Source organism: Ictidomys tridecemlineatus, chromosome 1 (assembly GCF_052094955.1).
Source record: "Ictidomys tridecemlineatus isolate mIctTri1 chromosome 1, mIctTri1.hap1, whole genome shotgun sequence".
Classification (NCBI taxonomy): Eukaryota; Metazoa; Chordata; class Mammalia; order Rodentia; family Sciuridae; genus Ictidomys; species Ictidomys tridecemlineatus.
Genome location: NC_135477.1, coordinates 261933468 through 261949781, shown reverse-complemented (window position 1 = coordinate 261949781; position 16314 = coordinate 261933468). Strand labels below are relative to the sequence as shown.

The following is a 16314-nucleotide window of genomic DNA, read 5'->3' as shown; positions in this document are numbered from 1 at the left end:
CCAGCCTCAGGCCACGTCCTCCAGAGCCCAGTGCTGGCACTGCCCCTGCAGCCTGGCTGCGAGGCCTCTGTGCACAGCTGGCATCGTGGCTCTGGAAGGGGGAGCCCCAGAGTGCCAGGCCCACCCTGCAGCCTGCTTCCCAGCTCTCTGCATGGGCCTGTTTCTGCTCCATTATGCCATCCCCAAGCCCGAGACACAGGCCCCCACAGGAGCCCTTCCTGACCCTTCATCCCGAGAAGGGCTGACACCTGACCGTCACCTGCCTAGGTCCAGTCCTGCTTCCCCCTGAAGTCCCTGGGCTGCCCTGTTCTCTCATGGGCCTCGTCACCCGCCTCTCCTCCCTCCAAACACCAGCTCACACACCAGTGTCCTGGAGGCCCAGAGGAGCTGGGCATCCGGGGCTCCCCTGTGGCTCTTCTTACTCTGTGGGGCTATTAACCATCGTGTGGCCGTCCCAGGGGTCAGGGATGCCAACTCGCCTCCGCCATCCAGCACTACCCAGCCCATGTCTGAGCAGAAGTCCCACCCTGAACACCTGGCCACCAGGTGGACGGTGGTAGCTACCGAGCTGATGACTAGGGATGGGACAGAAGAGCTCTGTGCAGAAGCCGAAGACCTCTAAGTCCCCGAGTCCAGAGTGCTAGGATGGGCCTCACGGGGCATTGGCTTTCACAGTGGGCTGGACTGACCACTACCAAATGGCAACTGTCACATTTGCAAAAGTGACGCAGGCACAGGGAACCCCAGAGGGCCCATGTTTCCACAGAACGACAGGACAACAAGAGGACGAGGGGACGACTTACGCTCCGGGTCCTCGCCAGGTCCATGTGATGGTGTCCTGAGGGCAGGAGAGGAGCGAATCCATCAGGCCTGGAGCTAGGTGTCGTGGGCTGCCCGCCCCCGACCTGCAGAGGCCCAGGGTCTCTTCCTCCCGGGTGGACTTGGGTCCCAATGTCCCAGGTCCCGCAAACACCCCTCTCTCTCTTCTTGGCAGCAAGGCTGCGGTCCCAGGTCTGCCTCAGTCCCAGCCGACCCCTTCCCTGCCTCTCCACCTCCAGTGCATCCAGAGACCTTCCTCCACAGAACGGAGCTGCTGTGTTGCTGCCTTCCAGCATGTCCACAGGCTCGGGGCTGCCCTCGCTCCAGCACTGGTCCTGCCCATACCTGGCCCCGCCTGTACCAGGTCCTGCCCACACTTGGTCTTGCCTACACTGGCCCTGCCTATGCCAGGTCCTGTCTACATTGGTCCTGCCTGTACCAGGTCCTGTCTGCATTGGTCCTGTCTGCATTGGTCCTGCCTGTACCGGGTCCTGTCTACACTGGTCCTGACTGTACCAGGTCCTGTCTGCATTGGTCCTGCCTGTACCAGGTCCTGTCTACATTGGTCCTGCCTGTACCAGGTCCTGTCTGCATTGGTCCTGCCTGTACCAGGTCCTGTCTGCATTGGACCTGACTGTACCGGGTCCTGTCTACACTGGTCCTGACTGTACCGGGTCCTGTCTGCATTGGACCTGACTGTACCGGGTCCTGTCTGCATTGGTCCTGACTGTACCAGGTCCTGTCTGCATTGGTCCTGCCTGTACCAGGTCCTGTCTACATTGGTCCTGACTGTACCAGGTCCTGTCTGCATTGGTCCTGCCTGTACCAGGTCCTGTCTGCATTGGTCCTGCCTGTACCAGGTCCTGTCTGCATTGGTCCTGACTGTACCAGGTCCTGTCTGCACTGGTCCTGCCTGTACCAGGTCCTGTCTGCATTGGTCCTGCCTGTACCAGGTCCTGTCTGCATTGGTCCTGCCTGTACCAGGTCCTGTCTGCATTGGTCCTGACTGTACCGGGTCCTGTCTACACTGGTCCTGACTGTACCGGGTGCTGTCTGCATTGGTCCTGCCTGTACCAGGTCCTGTCTGCATTGGTCCTGCCTGTACCAGGTCCTGTCTGCATTGGTCCTGTCTGTACCAGGTCCTGTCTGCATTGGTCCTGACTGTACCAGGTCCTGTCTGCATTGGTCCTGCCTGTACCAGGTCCTGTCTACATTGGTCCTGCCTGTACAGGTCCTGTCTACACTGGTCCTGCCTGTACCAGGTCCTGTCTGCATTGGTCCTGACTGTACCAGGTCCTGTCTACACTGGTCCTGATTGTACCAGGTCCTGTCTAAATTGGTCCTGACTGTGCCAAGTCCTGTCTGCATTGGTCCTGACTGTACCAGGTCCTGTCTGCATTGGTCCTGACTGTACCAGGTCCTGTCTACACTGGTCCTGCCTGTACCAGTTCCTGTCTACACTGGTCCTGACTGTACCAGGTCCTGTCTGCATTGGTCCTGCCTGTACCAGGTCCTGTCTGCATTGGTCCTGCCTGTACCAGGTCCTGTCTGCATTGGTCCTGCCTGTACCGGGTCCTGTCTACATTGGTCCTGACTGTACCGGGTCCTGTCTACATTGGTCCTGCCTGTACCGGGTCCTGTCTACATTGGTCCTGCCTGTACCAGGTCCTGTCTGCATTGGTCCTGACTGTACCAGGTCCTGTCTACACTGGTCCTGATTGTACCAGGTCCTGTCTAAATTGGTCCTGACTGTGCCAAGTCCTGTCTGCATTGGTCCTGACTGTACCAGGTCCTGTCTGCATTGGTCCTGACTGTACCAGGTCCTGTCTACACTGGTCCTGCCTGTACCAGTTCCTGTCTACACTGGTCCTGACTGTACCAGGTCCTGTCTGCATTGGTCCTGCCTGTACCAGGTCCTGTCTGCATTGGTCCTGCCTGTACCAGGTCCTGTCTGCATTGGTCCTGCCTGTACCGGGTCCTGTCTACACTGGTCCTGACTGTACCGGGTCCTGTCTACATTGGTCCTGCCTGTACCAGGTCCTGTCTACATTGGTCCTGCCTGTACCGGGTCCTGTCTGCATTGGTCCTGCCTGTACCGGGTCCTGTCTGCATTGGTCCTGACTGTACCGGGTCCTGTCTACACTGGTCCTGACTGTACCGGGTCCTGTCTGCATTGGCCCTGACTATGCCAGGTCCTGTCTGCATTGGTCCTGACTGTACCGGGTCCTGTCTGCATTGGTCCTGCCTGTACCAGGTCCTGTCTGCATTGGTCCTGCCTGTACCAGGTCCTGTCTGCATTGGTCCTGCCTGTACCGGGTCCTGTCTGCATTGGTCCTGCCTGTACCAGGTCCTGTCTGCATTGGTCCTGCCTGTACCGGGTCCTGTCTGCACTGGTCCTGACTGTACCGGGTCCTGTCTCCACTGGTCCTGCCTGTACCAGGTCCTGTCTACATTGGTCCTGCCTGTACCAGGTCCTGTCTACATTGGTCCTGCCTGTACCAGGTCCTGTCTACACTGGCCCTGCCTGTACCAGGTCCTGTCTACACTGGTCCTGACTGTGCCAGGTCCTGTCTACATTGGCCCTGACTGTGCCAGGTCCCGTCTGCATTGGCCCTGACTGTGCCAGGTCCTGTCTACATTGGTCCTGCCTGTACCAGGTCCTGTCTAAATTGGTCCTGACTGTACCAGGTCCTGTCTACACTGGTCCTGATTGTACCAGGTCCTGTCTAAATTGGTCCTGACTGTGCCAGGTCCTGTCTACATTGGCCCTGACTGTGCCAGGTCCTGTCTGCATTGGCCCTGACTGTGCCAGGTCCTGTCTACATTGGTCCTGCCTGTACCAGGTCCTGTCTGCATTGGTCCTGCCTGTACCAGGTCCTGTCTGCATTGGTCCTGCCTGTACCAGGTCCTGTCTACATTGGTCCTGACTGTGCCAGGTCCTGTCTACACTGGTCCTGACTGTATCAGGTCCTGTCTGCATTGGTCCTGTCTACATTGGCCCTGCCTGTACCAGTCCTGTCTACACTGGTCCTGACTGTGCCAGGTCCTGTCTACATTGGTCCTGACTGTGCCAGGTCCTGTCTGCATTGGCCCTGACTGTGCCAGGTCCTGTCTACATTGGTCCTGCCTGTACCAGGTCCTGTCTGCATTGGTCCTGACTGTACCAGGTCCTGTCTACACTGGTCCTGATTGTACCAGGTCCTGTCTAAATTGGTCCTGACTGTGCCAAGTCCTGTCTGCATTGGTCCTGACTGTACCAGGTCCTGTCTGCATTGGTCCTGACTGTACCAGGTCCTGTCTACACTGGTCCTGCCTGTACCAGTTCCTGTCTACACTGGTCCTGACTGTACCAGGTCCTGTCTGCATTGGTCCTGCCTGTACCAGGTCCTGTCTGCATTGGTCCTGCCTGTACCAGGTCCTGTCTGCATTGGTCCTGCCTGTACCGGGTCCTGTCTACACTGGTCCTGACTGTACCGGGTCCTGTCTACATTGGTCCTGCCTGTACCAGGTCCTGTCTACATTGGTCCTGCCTGTACCGGGTCCTGTCTGCATTGGTCCTGCCTGTACCGGGTCCTGTCTGCATTGGTCCTGACTGTACCGGGTCCTGTCTACACTGGTCCTGACTGTACCGGGTCCTGTCTGCATTGGCCCTGACTATGCCAGGTCCTGTCTGCATTGGTCCTGACTGTACCGGGTCCTGTCTGCATTGGTCCTGCCTGTACCAGGTCCTGTCTGCATTGGTCCTGCCTGTACCAGGTCCTGTCTGCATTGGTCCTGCCTGTACCGGGTCCTGTCTGCACTGGTCCTGACTGTACCGGGTCCTGTCTCCACTGGTCCTGCCTGTACCAGGTCCTGTCTACATTGGTCCTGCCTGTACCAGGTCCTGTCTACATTGGTCCTGCCTGTACCAGGTCCTGTCTACACTGGCCCTGCCTGTACCAGGTCCTGTCTACACTGGTCCTGACTGTGCCAGGTCCTGTCTACATTGGCCCTGACTGTGCCAGGTCCCGTCTGCATTGGCCCTGACTGTGCCAGGTCCTGTCTACATTGGTCCTGCCTGTACCAGGTCCTGTCTAAATTGGTCCTGACTGTACCAGGTCCTGTCTACACTGGTCCTGATTGTACCAGGTCCTGTCTAAATTGGTCCTGACTGTGCCAGGTCCTGTCTACATTGGCCCTGACTGTGCCAGGTCCTGTCTGCATTGGCCCTGACTGTGCCAGGTCCTGTCTACATTGGTCCTGCCTGTACCAGGTCCTGTCTGCATTGGTCCTGCCTGTACCAGGTCCTGTCTGCATTGGTCCTGCCTGTACCAGGTCCTGTCTACATTGGTCCTGACTGTGCCAGGTCCTGTCTACACTGGTCCTGACTGTATCAGGTCCTGTCTGCATTGGTCCTGTCTACATTGGCCCTGCCTGTACCAGTCCTGTCTACACTGGTCCTGACTGTGCCAGGTCCTGTCTACATTGGTCCTGACTGTGCCAGGTCCTGTCTGCATTGGCCCTGACTGTGCCAGGTCCTGTCTACATTGGTCCTGCCTGTACCAGGTCCTGTCTGCATTGTCCTGACTGTACCAGGTCCTGTCTACACTGGTCCTGATTGTACCAGGTCCTGTCTAAATTGGTCCTGACTGTGCCAGGTCCTGTCTACATTGGTCCTGTCTACATTGGTCCTGACTGTGCCAGGTCCTGTCTGCATTGGCCCTGACTGTGCCAGGTCCTGTCTACATTGGTCCTGCCTGTACCAGGTCCTGTCTGCATTGGTCCTGACTGTACCAGGTCCTGTCTACACTGGTCCTGATTGTACCAGGTCCTGTCTAAATTGGTCCTGACTGTGCCAAGTCCTGTCTGCATTGGTCCTGACTGTACCAGGTCCTGTCTGCATTGGTCCTGACTGTACCAGGTCCTGTCTACACTGGTCCTGCCTGTACCAGTTCCTGTCTACACTGGTCCTGACTGTACCAGGTCCTGTCTGCATTGGTCCTGCCTGTACCAGGTCCTGTCTGCATTGGTCCTGCCTGTACCAGGTCCTGTCTGCATTGGTCCTGCCTGTACCGGGTCCTGTCTACACTGGTCCTGACTGTACCGGGTCCTGTCTACATTGGTCCTGCCTGTACCAGGTCCTGTCTACATTGGTCCTGCCTGTACCGGGTCCTGTCTGCATTGGTCCTGCCTGTACCGGGTCCTGTCTGCATTGGTCCTGACTGTACCGGGTCCTGTCTACACTGGTCCTGACTGTACCGGGTCCTGTCTGCATTGGCCCTGACTATGCCAGGTCCTGTCTGCATTGGTCCTGACTGTACCGGGTCCTGTCTGCATTGGTCCTGCCTGTACCAGGTCCTGTCTGCATTGGTCCTGCCTGTACCAGGTCCTGTCTGCATTGGTCCTGCCTGTACCGGGTCCTGTCTGCACTGGTCCTGACTGTACCGGGTCCTGTCTCCACTGGTCCTGCCTGTACCAGGTCCTGTCTACATTGGTCCTGCCTGTACCAGGTCCTGTCTACATTGGTCCTGCCTGTACCAGGTCCTGTCTACACTGGCCCTGCCTGTACCAGGTCCTGTCTACACTGGTCCTGACTGTGCCAGGTCCTGTCTACATTGGCCCTGACTGTGCCAGGTCCCGTCTGCATTGGCCCTGACTGTGCCAGGTCCTGTCTACATTGGTCCTGCCTGTACCAGGTCCTGTCTAAATTGGTCCTGACTGTACCAGGTCCTGTCTACACTGGTCCTGATTGTACCAGGTCCTGTCTAAATTGGTCCTGACTGTGCCAGGTCCTGTCTACATTGGCCCTGACTGTGCCAGGTCCTGTCTGCATTGGCCCTGACTGTGCCAGGTCCTGTCTACATTGGTCCTGCCTGTACCAGGTCCTGTCTGCATTGGTCCTGCCTGTACCAGGTCCTGTCTGCATTGGTCCTGCCTGTACCAGGTCCTGTCTACATTGGTCCTGACTGTGCCAGGTCCTGTCTACACTGGTCCTGACTGTATCAGGTCCTGTCTGCATTGGTCCTGTCTACATTGGCCCTGCCTGTACCAGTCCTGTCTACACTGGTCCTGACTGTGCCAGGTCCTGTCTACATTGGTCCTGACTGTGCCAGGTCCTGTCTGCATTGGCCCTGACTGTGCCAGGTCCTGTCTACATTGGTCCTGCCTGTACCAGGTCCTGTCTGCATTGGTCCTGACTGTACCAGGTCCTGTCTACACTGGTCCTGATTGTACCAGGTCCTGTCTAAATTGGTCCTGACTGTGCCAGGTCCTGTCTACATTGGTCCTGTCTACATTGGTCCTGACTGTGCCAGGTCCTGTCTGCATTGGCCCTGACTGTGCCAGGTCCTGTCTACATTGGTCCTGCCTGTACCAGGTCCTGTCTGCATTGGTCCTGCCTGTACCAGGTCCTGTCTGCATTGGTCCTGCCTGTACCAGGTCCTGTCTGCATTGGTCCTGACTGTGCCAGGTCCTGTCTACACTGGTCCTGACTGTATCAGGTCCTGTCTGCATTGGTCCTGACTGTACCAGGTCCTGTCTGCATTGGTCCTGCCTGTACCAGGTCCTGTCTACACTGGTCCTGACTGTACCAGGTCCTGTCTACATTGGTCCTGACTGTGCCAGGTCCTGTCTACACTGGTCCTGACTGTACCAGGTCCTGTCTGCATTGGTCCTGACTGTGCCAGGTCCTGTCTGCATTGGTCCTGCCTGTACCAGGTCCTGTCTGCATTGGTCCTGACTGTGCCAGGTCCTGTCTATATTGGTCCCGCCTGTACCTGACTCCACTGTACCAGGTCCTGCCCGTACTGGTCCTGCCTACACTGGCCCTGCCTGTGCTGTTCCTCTCTGTACCTGGTCTTGGTTCTGCCTACACTGGTCTTGCCTGTATCTGGTCCTGCCTACACTCATCCTGCCACACCTGGTCCTGCCTGTACCTGGTCTTTTCTGCTCTGGTCCTGGTCTTGCCCGCATCTGGCTGCGGGAAGCAGTCAGTAGCCTCTTCCCATGTGGCACCCACCTGCACCCCTAGGGTCCACACTTGACTCTCCAGCACAGATGTGCTCCCTGGGTCAGCCCCTTGCTGGGGAGGGACAACACCAACCTCTGTTCTGACTGTGGCCAACTTGAGACCTGGCTGCCCCATCAGCATGTGCCAGTCACCTGCCTGGGAGCTCCAGGAGTGACGCCGGCTTCTACTCCCCCTCCCCCTCCCCCTCCCCGGATCCTCCACGCAGGTCTGAGCATGGACGTGTTGTCACGGGGTCTTCCTGTAGCTGAGCAGCTGCGGGGACAGGGCACAGATGCGAGTGAGAGCCATGTGGCAGCCACACCAAGGCAGGCTCACCCGGGAGACCTGGGTCTGCACACCAGGGTGGGACACTAGCAGAGCGGCGGGTAGAGACACCCGTGAGGAAGGACCAGAGTCAGCTTCGTGGCTTCTGGGTCTGCCCTGGCCCTGTCCGCGGCTGCACCCCTGTGCCCACAGGTGGCCTTCATTCCTGCTGCCCTGGCCCATCGAGCCGTGGGCCACAGCCTTTTCTTTCTATGAGCACTGCTCCTCTGTCATAGAATATCTGCAGGAAGAGCCCCTGCAGGCTGGGAGCCCACCTCTAGGGAGGTTTCTCCATCCAGAGACACCAGGTGCCCCCCACACTGAGCCCAGGCCTGGGGCTCCCACCACGAGGGAGGCCTGAGGACACTTGCCCTGAGGCAGAAGGTGCAGCTGGCCCTGGGGGAGCATCTGCAGGACATGAGGAGCTGGGGGAGGGTGCACCTGGGCTGGAACTGGTCCACCCGGGCTCTCTGCCCCAGTGCGGTCCCCAAGGGCTCCAAAGTCCGGAGTGTTTTCTTTTTAGTGTGTGGATACTGGGGATTGAACTCAGGGGCACTCAACCACTGAGCCACATGCCCAGCCCTATTTTGTATTTTATTTAGAGTCAGGGTCTCACTGAGTTGCTAGCGCCTTGCTTTTGCTGAGGCTGACTTTGAACTCATGGGCTCCCTGCCTCAGCCTTCTGAGATGCTGGGATTATAGGCGTGCAGCACCATGCCTGGCCTCTTGTGTTTTCTTAAACAAGGGATACTTCTGCAGGGAAGTATCTTTAAAGCCACCCAGTCCCTTTCCCCAAGCCCCTAGCCTTCCAGAATGGAGATGTTCCTAATTTAAAACTGCCTGAGTGTGAAACAAGCATAGAGAGCCTCTCACCAAAGTGTCAGGGTGGGCCGTGGGGGAAGAGGCCTGCTTCATGGTCTGCGAAAACAGGACTTGATGCTCCAACGCCAGGGACATCCCAGAACTCAGGTTTATCTGCAGTGCACCTGCAGACAGGCTCCTATCCGGAAATCCTGTGTGAGCCTGTCCTGCCCTCTGGGTTGTGACCATGCAGTGGTGTTTGCTGAACTTCGTCCACCAGGTTGGGTGGACAGAAGGTGCAGAGAGAGGGCAAGGCAGGTACACCTGGTCACTGCAGCCTTGTCCCGCACAGTGTGCAACACCAGCTCCAGGAAACACAACTTACCAGTTTGTTCGGGTATCGCAGCACCACAGGCTGGACAGGGACACCAGGGATGAAGGCACCTGCCAAAGAGAGGACAACCATCTCACTGCCAGCCTTCCACCAGGCCTTCCAGTGGACTCAAGAGCAGGACAACTTCCACTGGTGGGCGCTGCCCCAAAGACCCAGGGGTCTTGGCACGTAGGAGCACAAGAGGCAGGCCCGCGATGCACGTCTGGCTATCACCCCCAGCCCCTGGCCAGTCCCTTCCTGGAAGTGTGCAGCCTGGAAGTGTCCTGGAGGTCAGCCTTCCGTCCTGCAGAGCAAGGCCCTGGCACTGCCTGGTTGTGTGGGCAGCTCAGCCTGAGGGCCTGGAGGGGGGCAGCGGGGCCTAGGAAGGCCAGTGGACGTCAGTCACCTGCCCTGCTCAGTTCCCACACACACTGTGCAGTGTCCTCCAGTGGATAGCAAAGCTCCACAAATGGCCTTGTGAGGCTCTATTTCTGTCTTAATTTATTTTTAAAGCTTTATAAGAAAACAAAAAAACAATGTCAACAACAAACACCCAGCTGTCAGGAGAGCCCAGATAAAAGGCACAGATGGACGTCGCAGGAGGACACTGTGGAAGTGCCTCCTGCCTCCAAGGGCCCTCCCATCCATCAGTAAAGGGATTTGGGGCTGCTCTTGGCTCGGGCTTCTGCACAGCTGCCTGCACACGGGGTGGCGGCAACACTGTCTCTAAGGCCAGTTCTCTGCCTCTAGTGGCCGACCAGAATCAGGGCTGATGGCCCAGGCTGCTAAGATCCTGCCTTGTGCAGGACATCCATCTTCGCCTCCGTCCCTGGCCTGACCACTGGGCTCACCTTGGCGTCTGGCATGGCAGGCGCCTCTTCTCCTGTGGGCTCAGCAGCAGACAGAAACAGCTCCTCTGCCGTTCCTGTGTGCCTGATGGAGGGGCGGCCCTGCACCAGGAGAGGGCCAGATGGACCTGGCTCCAACCCAGCACTGGCACTTGGCAGAGGAGGCCAGATCCTCGGAAGCGCTCGCTGGTGAAAGCAGTGCTACCTCTTGGGACTAAGCACGGGGCGTGGCATTTGCTGTCCTGGCCCAGCCGACCCTCGTGACGATGTGTAATGGTACCACCAATATAACTCAGTAAGAATCAAAGGGAAAAACTTTGTTTCAAATGTCACATGTCCATTTTGGAATTCAGGCAAAACATGTGCATTTGAACATGCGTGTCAGGTGAAGGTGGGAGTTGTGGGGGAAACAGACCCCGGGGCTGGCACAGCTCGCAGAGCAAAGCTGCTGATGCCCGTCCTGAGCCCCCGAGGCGGACCCCAGCAGGGGTGGTGGCTCCTCCCAGGTTTCAGGGCCTGCAGACCACTGGGGTCCCACAAGTGCTCACACTGGCTGGAGGCCCCGTGTCTGCCTGGCTGAGCCCTGGCAGGGCAGAGAAACCACACGGCTGCTCCCACAAGGAGGACAGACCCTTCCGTGGTGGCCCACCACCTAGAGAAGCTAGGACCAGTCTCCAGCCACCTTCATCCTGAGGCTCCGGGGGCCAGCAGCTGGATGCTGTGGCACTGAGGGCCCAGGGCATGGTGGCAGCAGGTCCTGACCCCGGCTCCTCAGGCACCGTCCTGGGCTGTGAGCCCTGGGGACACCCCGGAGCCTGCCTGTCCCCAGACTCTGCCCACCATGTTATCTTCACCGAGACCCTCACAAGTGCTTGGCTGATGCCCACTGCCCGGCTTGCGGCACCCAACCCTCCTTGGTCTTCTGTGATGCTGTCCACCTGCTCAGGGGCTTGGCTCTCCCTGGGTCCACAGTCCTCCTTTTTTGGCACAAGAAGGCCAGCTGCCCTTGAAGAGAAGCTGGTGGCTGCTCTGCGGAGGGAGACTCCTCTCAGACAGTGTTCCCCTGGCCATGGTGCCCCGAGGAAGGGGCTGGCAGTGGGGCTGCCCCTGGCACTCGCCCTATGTGGATGCAGACCCCAAACTCACTTCCAGGTCCGTCTGTGGTGGCTTTGGGGATGCACCCCAGTCTCAAAGTACCAAGGTCCCCTTTAGATGGCCCTGGAGATGCCCAGTGGGCCACAGGCCACACCTAGGGCCAGGGGTTCTGAGTGGGGGTCTCACAGACCCCTGCGTGACGGGGCCTCCTGTTCCCGGTCACTAGCAGAGCACTCCCCACCCCGCTGTGCCTGCTCCAGGTCAGGGCAGCGCAGAGCACGGCTTTCCACTGCCGACTCTGCCGCTGTCCATGGAAGCTATCCCCTGCCCTCTGCGCCCAGAGTCGGGCACGAGGCCACGGGCGTCTGCAGAGGAGCTGCAGCCAGGCACCGGGATCACGAGCAGCATCGGTAGATGGAGGACTCCAGGAGCACAGAGGGAGACAAGCTGCCGAGCCTCAGGCAGGGCGGCCCCCCACAAGGCCCAGAGCAGCCTGGGACCTGCCCGCACACCAGGGTCAATGCAGGTCACAAGAACCACCCGCCTCCAAATGCACCCACTAACGAGCACACGGGGCTGTGCAGAGCTCCACACAAGTTCGCCAGCATCACCGAGGACTCTGCCCACCCTCTGCTGCAACATGGCCACAGCCAGGGCAGCCCACAGGAGGCCCGGGCGCCTGTGCGTCTGGTGCCCCACTCTGGTGAGAAGGGTGCAGTCCAGCTGGGCTTCGAGGGCAGCGCAGGTCTCTGCCCCCCGGTTCCCCTGAAGAGCAACGGCAGGTGGGAAGGCATCACTGGTACAAGTGGAGGCTGAGCCAGCCGGGGAGGCAAGGAGGCCCCACTGACCGGTCCCTGCTAACCTGGACCTGAGCAAAGCCACCCCCGCACCCCAGTCAGAGTCCCGACTTCTACAGCCTCCCTCACACACCTGAGTTAGTGGCCCGAGTTCTAGGATTCTGTGATTTTTAAAAATTCTTCTTCATTTAATTATATTTGCTTTTTTAAAAAAAAATATCTATTTTTTAGTTGTAGCTGGACACAACACCTTTATTTCACCTACTTATTTTTATGTGGTGCTGAGGATGGAACCCAGGCTCCCGCACACGCGAGGTGAGCGCTCTACCGCTGAGCCACAACGCCAGCCCTGGTATTTTCTCTTTTTAAAAATGGTGCATTAAAATTATCTTGTGACTCAGGAATATTTCTGAGAACCCCAGCATATATGAGAGTAGCAGAGATTTTTATGATCAACATATGACATTACTTAAAAATATCACTTTAATGTTTTCCCCTCCCAGAGGAGAAAAATGAATAAATAAGAAAACAACCTACCAGGTTTGAAGGTAATTAAGCAGGTCCTATTTGTACACGTTCCTTCTGGAAAAATCATTATCTTGAAATAGAAAAAAAAAAAGTCAGCATCAGGCCACACACGATCATTCAGGGAACACAGGTGCCACTTTCCTGGCACATGGTCTCTGCTACGACAGTTTAGACTCTTTCACCGCATTTGGCTGGAAGCTCGGGGCATGGGACGCGCCCAGGACTCACTCCAGCCTCCTGGTTTTAAAGATGTAAGTAGGCAGGAGCCTGCGTTTTCTCACACGCCCCTGGAGCGGGGGTCAGTGAGGGGCCACCCCAGGAGCAGCTAACACAGCATCCCACGGGAGGCTGCGGTGGTACTCGCAAAGGAAACGTGCCGACGGGAACGGAGGCAGACAGCGGGGGGTACTGCGGCTGGAGGGCCAGTGGGAGAGGCCCACAGAACCCACAGTGACGGCCGTGGACGCTGCATGTGACTCACTCCTACCGACTCAAGGAAACTGCCCACCTGTTGGAAAGCACGGCCTCGGCTGCCCTCAGCAAGCGCAGGAGGGCAGCAGGCAAGCTCGTGGGGAGGGGGACAGGCCGTACACGGGGGGCGGTGGCTAGGGCACCCTGAAGTCTTGAGACCCCAGCGGGCCGCCCTGGGCCAGCAACCAGAGCTGGGGCCTGTGAAGTCCAGCCCCTGACACTGGCCCCAATGAAAAGCAAAAATCAGAGCATGGGCAGCCCCAAAATCTCTCAGTGAACAGGCCACGCTGCTGCCCACAGGGGACAAGCAGGAGGGACAGCTCAGGCCAGGGGTGGAAGTCAGCAGCCACACTCGGGCTGGGCAGGCAGAGAGGACCTGCATGGCTTCATCTGAGGTGCGATGCAGAACCGTTTTTGCATTTCCTCCGATTTTAAACCCCAGGCACCAAAACCAACAGCATCCCAGCACCGCTGAGCACACTCCTGGGTTCACACACTCACCGAGAAAAGGGAGCAGAGCCCAGCACCCAGGAAGAGTGCCCTTGCTCACATGCCCTGGAAGACCCATCAAGGCCCAGGCAGGTGGCATTACCTGTGGCCACTTGCCAGCCGACTGTGCCCGCCTCCTGATCTCTTCCACCGTCTTCCTGCGAGAGTCCTGGTCTGACCGAGACACGAACACGGGCCGGATGTACCTGATCAGAGCTGGGAGAGCCGGCCACGGCCTCAGTGAGTGGTGTGGACACAGAGGGGCTGGGGCAGGCCTGTGGCACCCACCGGCTGTCCAGGGCCTGGCAGTGAGGCATCAGGAGATACCAAGCCTCCCCCAAGCTTACCCAACGGCAGGAAGCCCACAGCCTATGGGGCTGCAAACAAGGGTTCCTGAGACCCAGGACGGGGAGCAGGAGTTCCCGGGACAGGGGACAGTGACAGGGAGCAGGGACGAGAGCGGGAGGAATGGGAGCAAGGGACGGGGTGCAAGGGATGGGAGCAGGAGTAACCGGGACGGCAGCGAGGAACAGAAGCCTGGCCACCCCATTAGCAGAGGAGGAGGCTCCAGGGCTCCCGCACACAGGGCTTGGACCCCCGCCCCCGCTGAACTCTGTCCCCTAGAAGGCCAGCTGAACCCGAACTCAGGATACCTGTGAAAGTGGCCCTGCGCGACTGGGTTACCCAGAGATCACCTGGGCCATGAGGTCCTAAGGCGAGGACTGGTGTCCTCATAGGAAAATAGGGACTGCGGCAGCGCCCAGCAGAAGAGCGGCCATGGGGCCTCCCTGAGCCCCAGCAGGTCTGCGGCTGCCAGCACCGTGGGCATCTGGCTTCCAGAGTGGTGAGGGGACAATTCCTACTGTGGCACGCTGCCATGGCAGCCCCAGAAATACACACAGCCCTGGCCTGGCCACTGCACCACGGGGCCTGCACCATGTGTGGCAGGTCAGGGCACGAGACCTGCGGCGGGCAGAACCGTGCTCAGCTGAAGGTGGCGGGGCCCACGAGCACCACTCTCCTGCCAGAGCTCTTAGAGGGGCACAGAAATGGCCGTCCCCAGGTGGGTCTCCTGACCGAGGAGAGGGCGAGTGTGCCAGCCTGGCGGCTTCCTGCCCTGCAGGCTCATGGGCCACCCCGTCCCCAGCCTGTGGGCCACCTCGTCCCTTGGCCCCGTGAGCACGACTGGCCTCAGCCCAGCTGGGCCCAGCTGTGGCCTCAGGCCCCTGGCTCAGCACTCTCGGGACTTGTAAGGCACAGCATTGTGTGACTTATTCTTTCTTGGAGGAAAAGTTTACTGAAGAAGAAATTCCACGGCACTCGCAGTTACCCGCTGGGCCCCTGGAGACACACGTGGCCTCAGTGGTTGTGTTTTTCCGCATCTTGAGTCACTGGCTCAGCCGACGTCCTAGAACCACTCATTCTGAGCACCCACAGGAACGAAGGGGCGTGACCCTGCCCAGGGCGATGTGAGGGGAAGGAGGGAGTCTCTCAAGGAACCCTGTGATGGCCCCGAGGCATGCCAGGGCTCTGGACGCAGCACCTCCCTAGTCCTGAGGGTGCAGCTGAGGTTCTGGAATTCTCCTTTCTGTCTCCAGTGCCAAGGAAAGCACCCCCAGGGGAATCCCCCGCTCTCAGCCCAGTGCCAGGAGGCGCAGAGCGAGGAAACGGAGGTGAGCCACACCTGCCCGGGGTGGGTTCAGAGTGGTCACTGGGCGGACGTCCCCCACCATGCTCCCAAGGGCAGGAGGAATAAGCACAGCTGGAGGGGCTGTGCCTGCCTGGGTAAGGCCTCTCCTGCCCATGCCCACACAGGGTCATGACGGCATGCTCGACTGGCTGGCCCCTAGGTTGTGCAGGGGACCCTGAGGAAACAGCTAGGGCCCTGGTTGGTGGCTCTCCCTGGGACCGGGGGTCCAAAGTGCCAGCTCAGAATACTCAGTCAGCTCTTTAACAGGGCTGCCCAGGGTCCAGGAGCAACAAGAGCCACGCTGGCTCCCTGCCAAGTGCCCTGAGTTCCTGCACCATAGGAAGAGCCCTCAGCTGCGTCCAGGGACAGTGCCCTCCTGCCACCTCTACCCTCTGAGCCAGCAGGGGGCGGAGTGTGGCCGGGCTACATTTCAATTCTAATTAACGTCTCTGTTTGCTTTGGACACAGTCTGGCCGTGCTACCTAGGCTGGCCTTGAACTCCTGGCTGAGAGATCCTCCTGCCTCAGCCTCCTGAGTAGTGGGCTACCAGGTCTGGGTCCTCAACGTTTTTAATAGTCATCTGTCACTATCTCTCACTCTTTGGTCTCTGCATTGTCCACAAAATGACGGATAAAAGCACAGGCTAGAGGAGGGACCTGCACACAGTGGACACAGTGAAGATGGCTCCTCCTGACTGCGGCAGGGGCGCGTGGAGCGGGACTGACCACACAGCACCAGCAGCTCAGCTGGCATGCACTCTCCACAGCCTGCACCTGGGTGTGGAGGGCAGGCCCCCGGCCATGTGCTCAAAGCCCAAGTGTGCGTGAACACTGGCGTGATGATGTCCCCCGGACCAGCCTCCCCCTGGAAATGCACCTCCCGGGCCTGAAGCCCGACAGGAAGAGACAGAGCAAGCCCACCCTGGCAGACCCTACAGGAAGAGACAGAGCAAGCCCACCCTGGCAGGCCCTACAGGAAGAGCCAGAGCAAGCCCACCCTGGCAGGCCCTACAGGAGGAGACAGAGCAAGCCCACCCTGGCAGGCCCTACAGGAGGAGACAGAGCAAGCCCACCCTGGCAGACCCTACAGGA

The 16314-nt window shown here is 58.9% G+C and overlaps 1 protein-coding gene across 2 annotated transcripts in view; it reads right to left on the bottom strand.

The window, feature by feature from the left end:
• Positions 1-16314, bottom strand: part of Lpcat1 (lysophosphatidylcholine acyltransferase 1) — a 59368-nt gene that overhangs the window by 11083 nt on the left and 31971 nt on the right. For both annotated transcript variants that reach the window (XM_021720502.3, XM_078018574.1), the window contains exons 4-7: positions 13637-13749; positions 12583-12643; positions 9318-9376; positions 804-838 (exon numbers count right to left, since the gene is read on the bottom strand). In XM_021720502.3, the coding sequence (XP_021576177.3) occupies positions 804-838; positions 9318-9376; positions 12583-12643; positions 13637-13749 (268 nt within the window). The remainder of the gene's footprint in view (positions 1-803; positions 839-9317; positions 9377-12582; positions 12644-13636; positions 13750-16314) is intronic.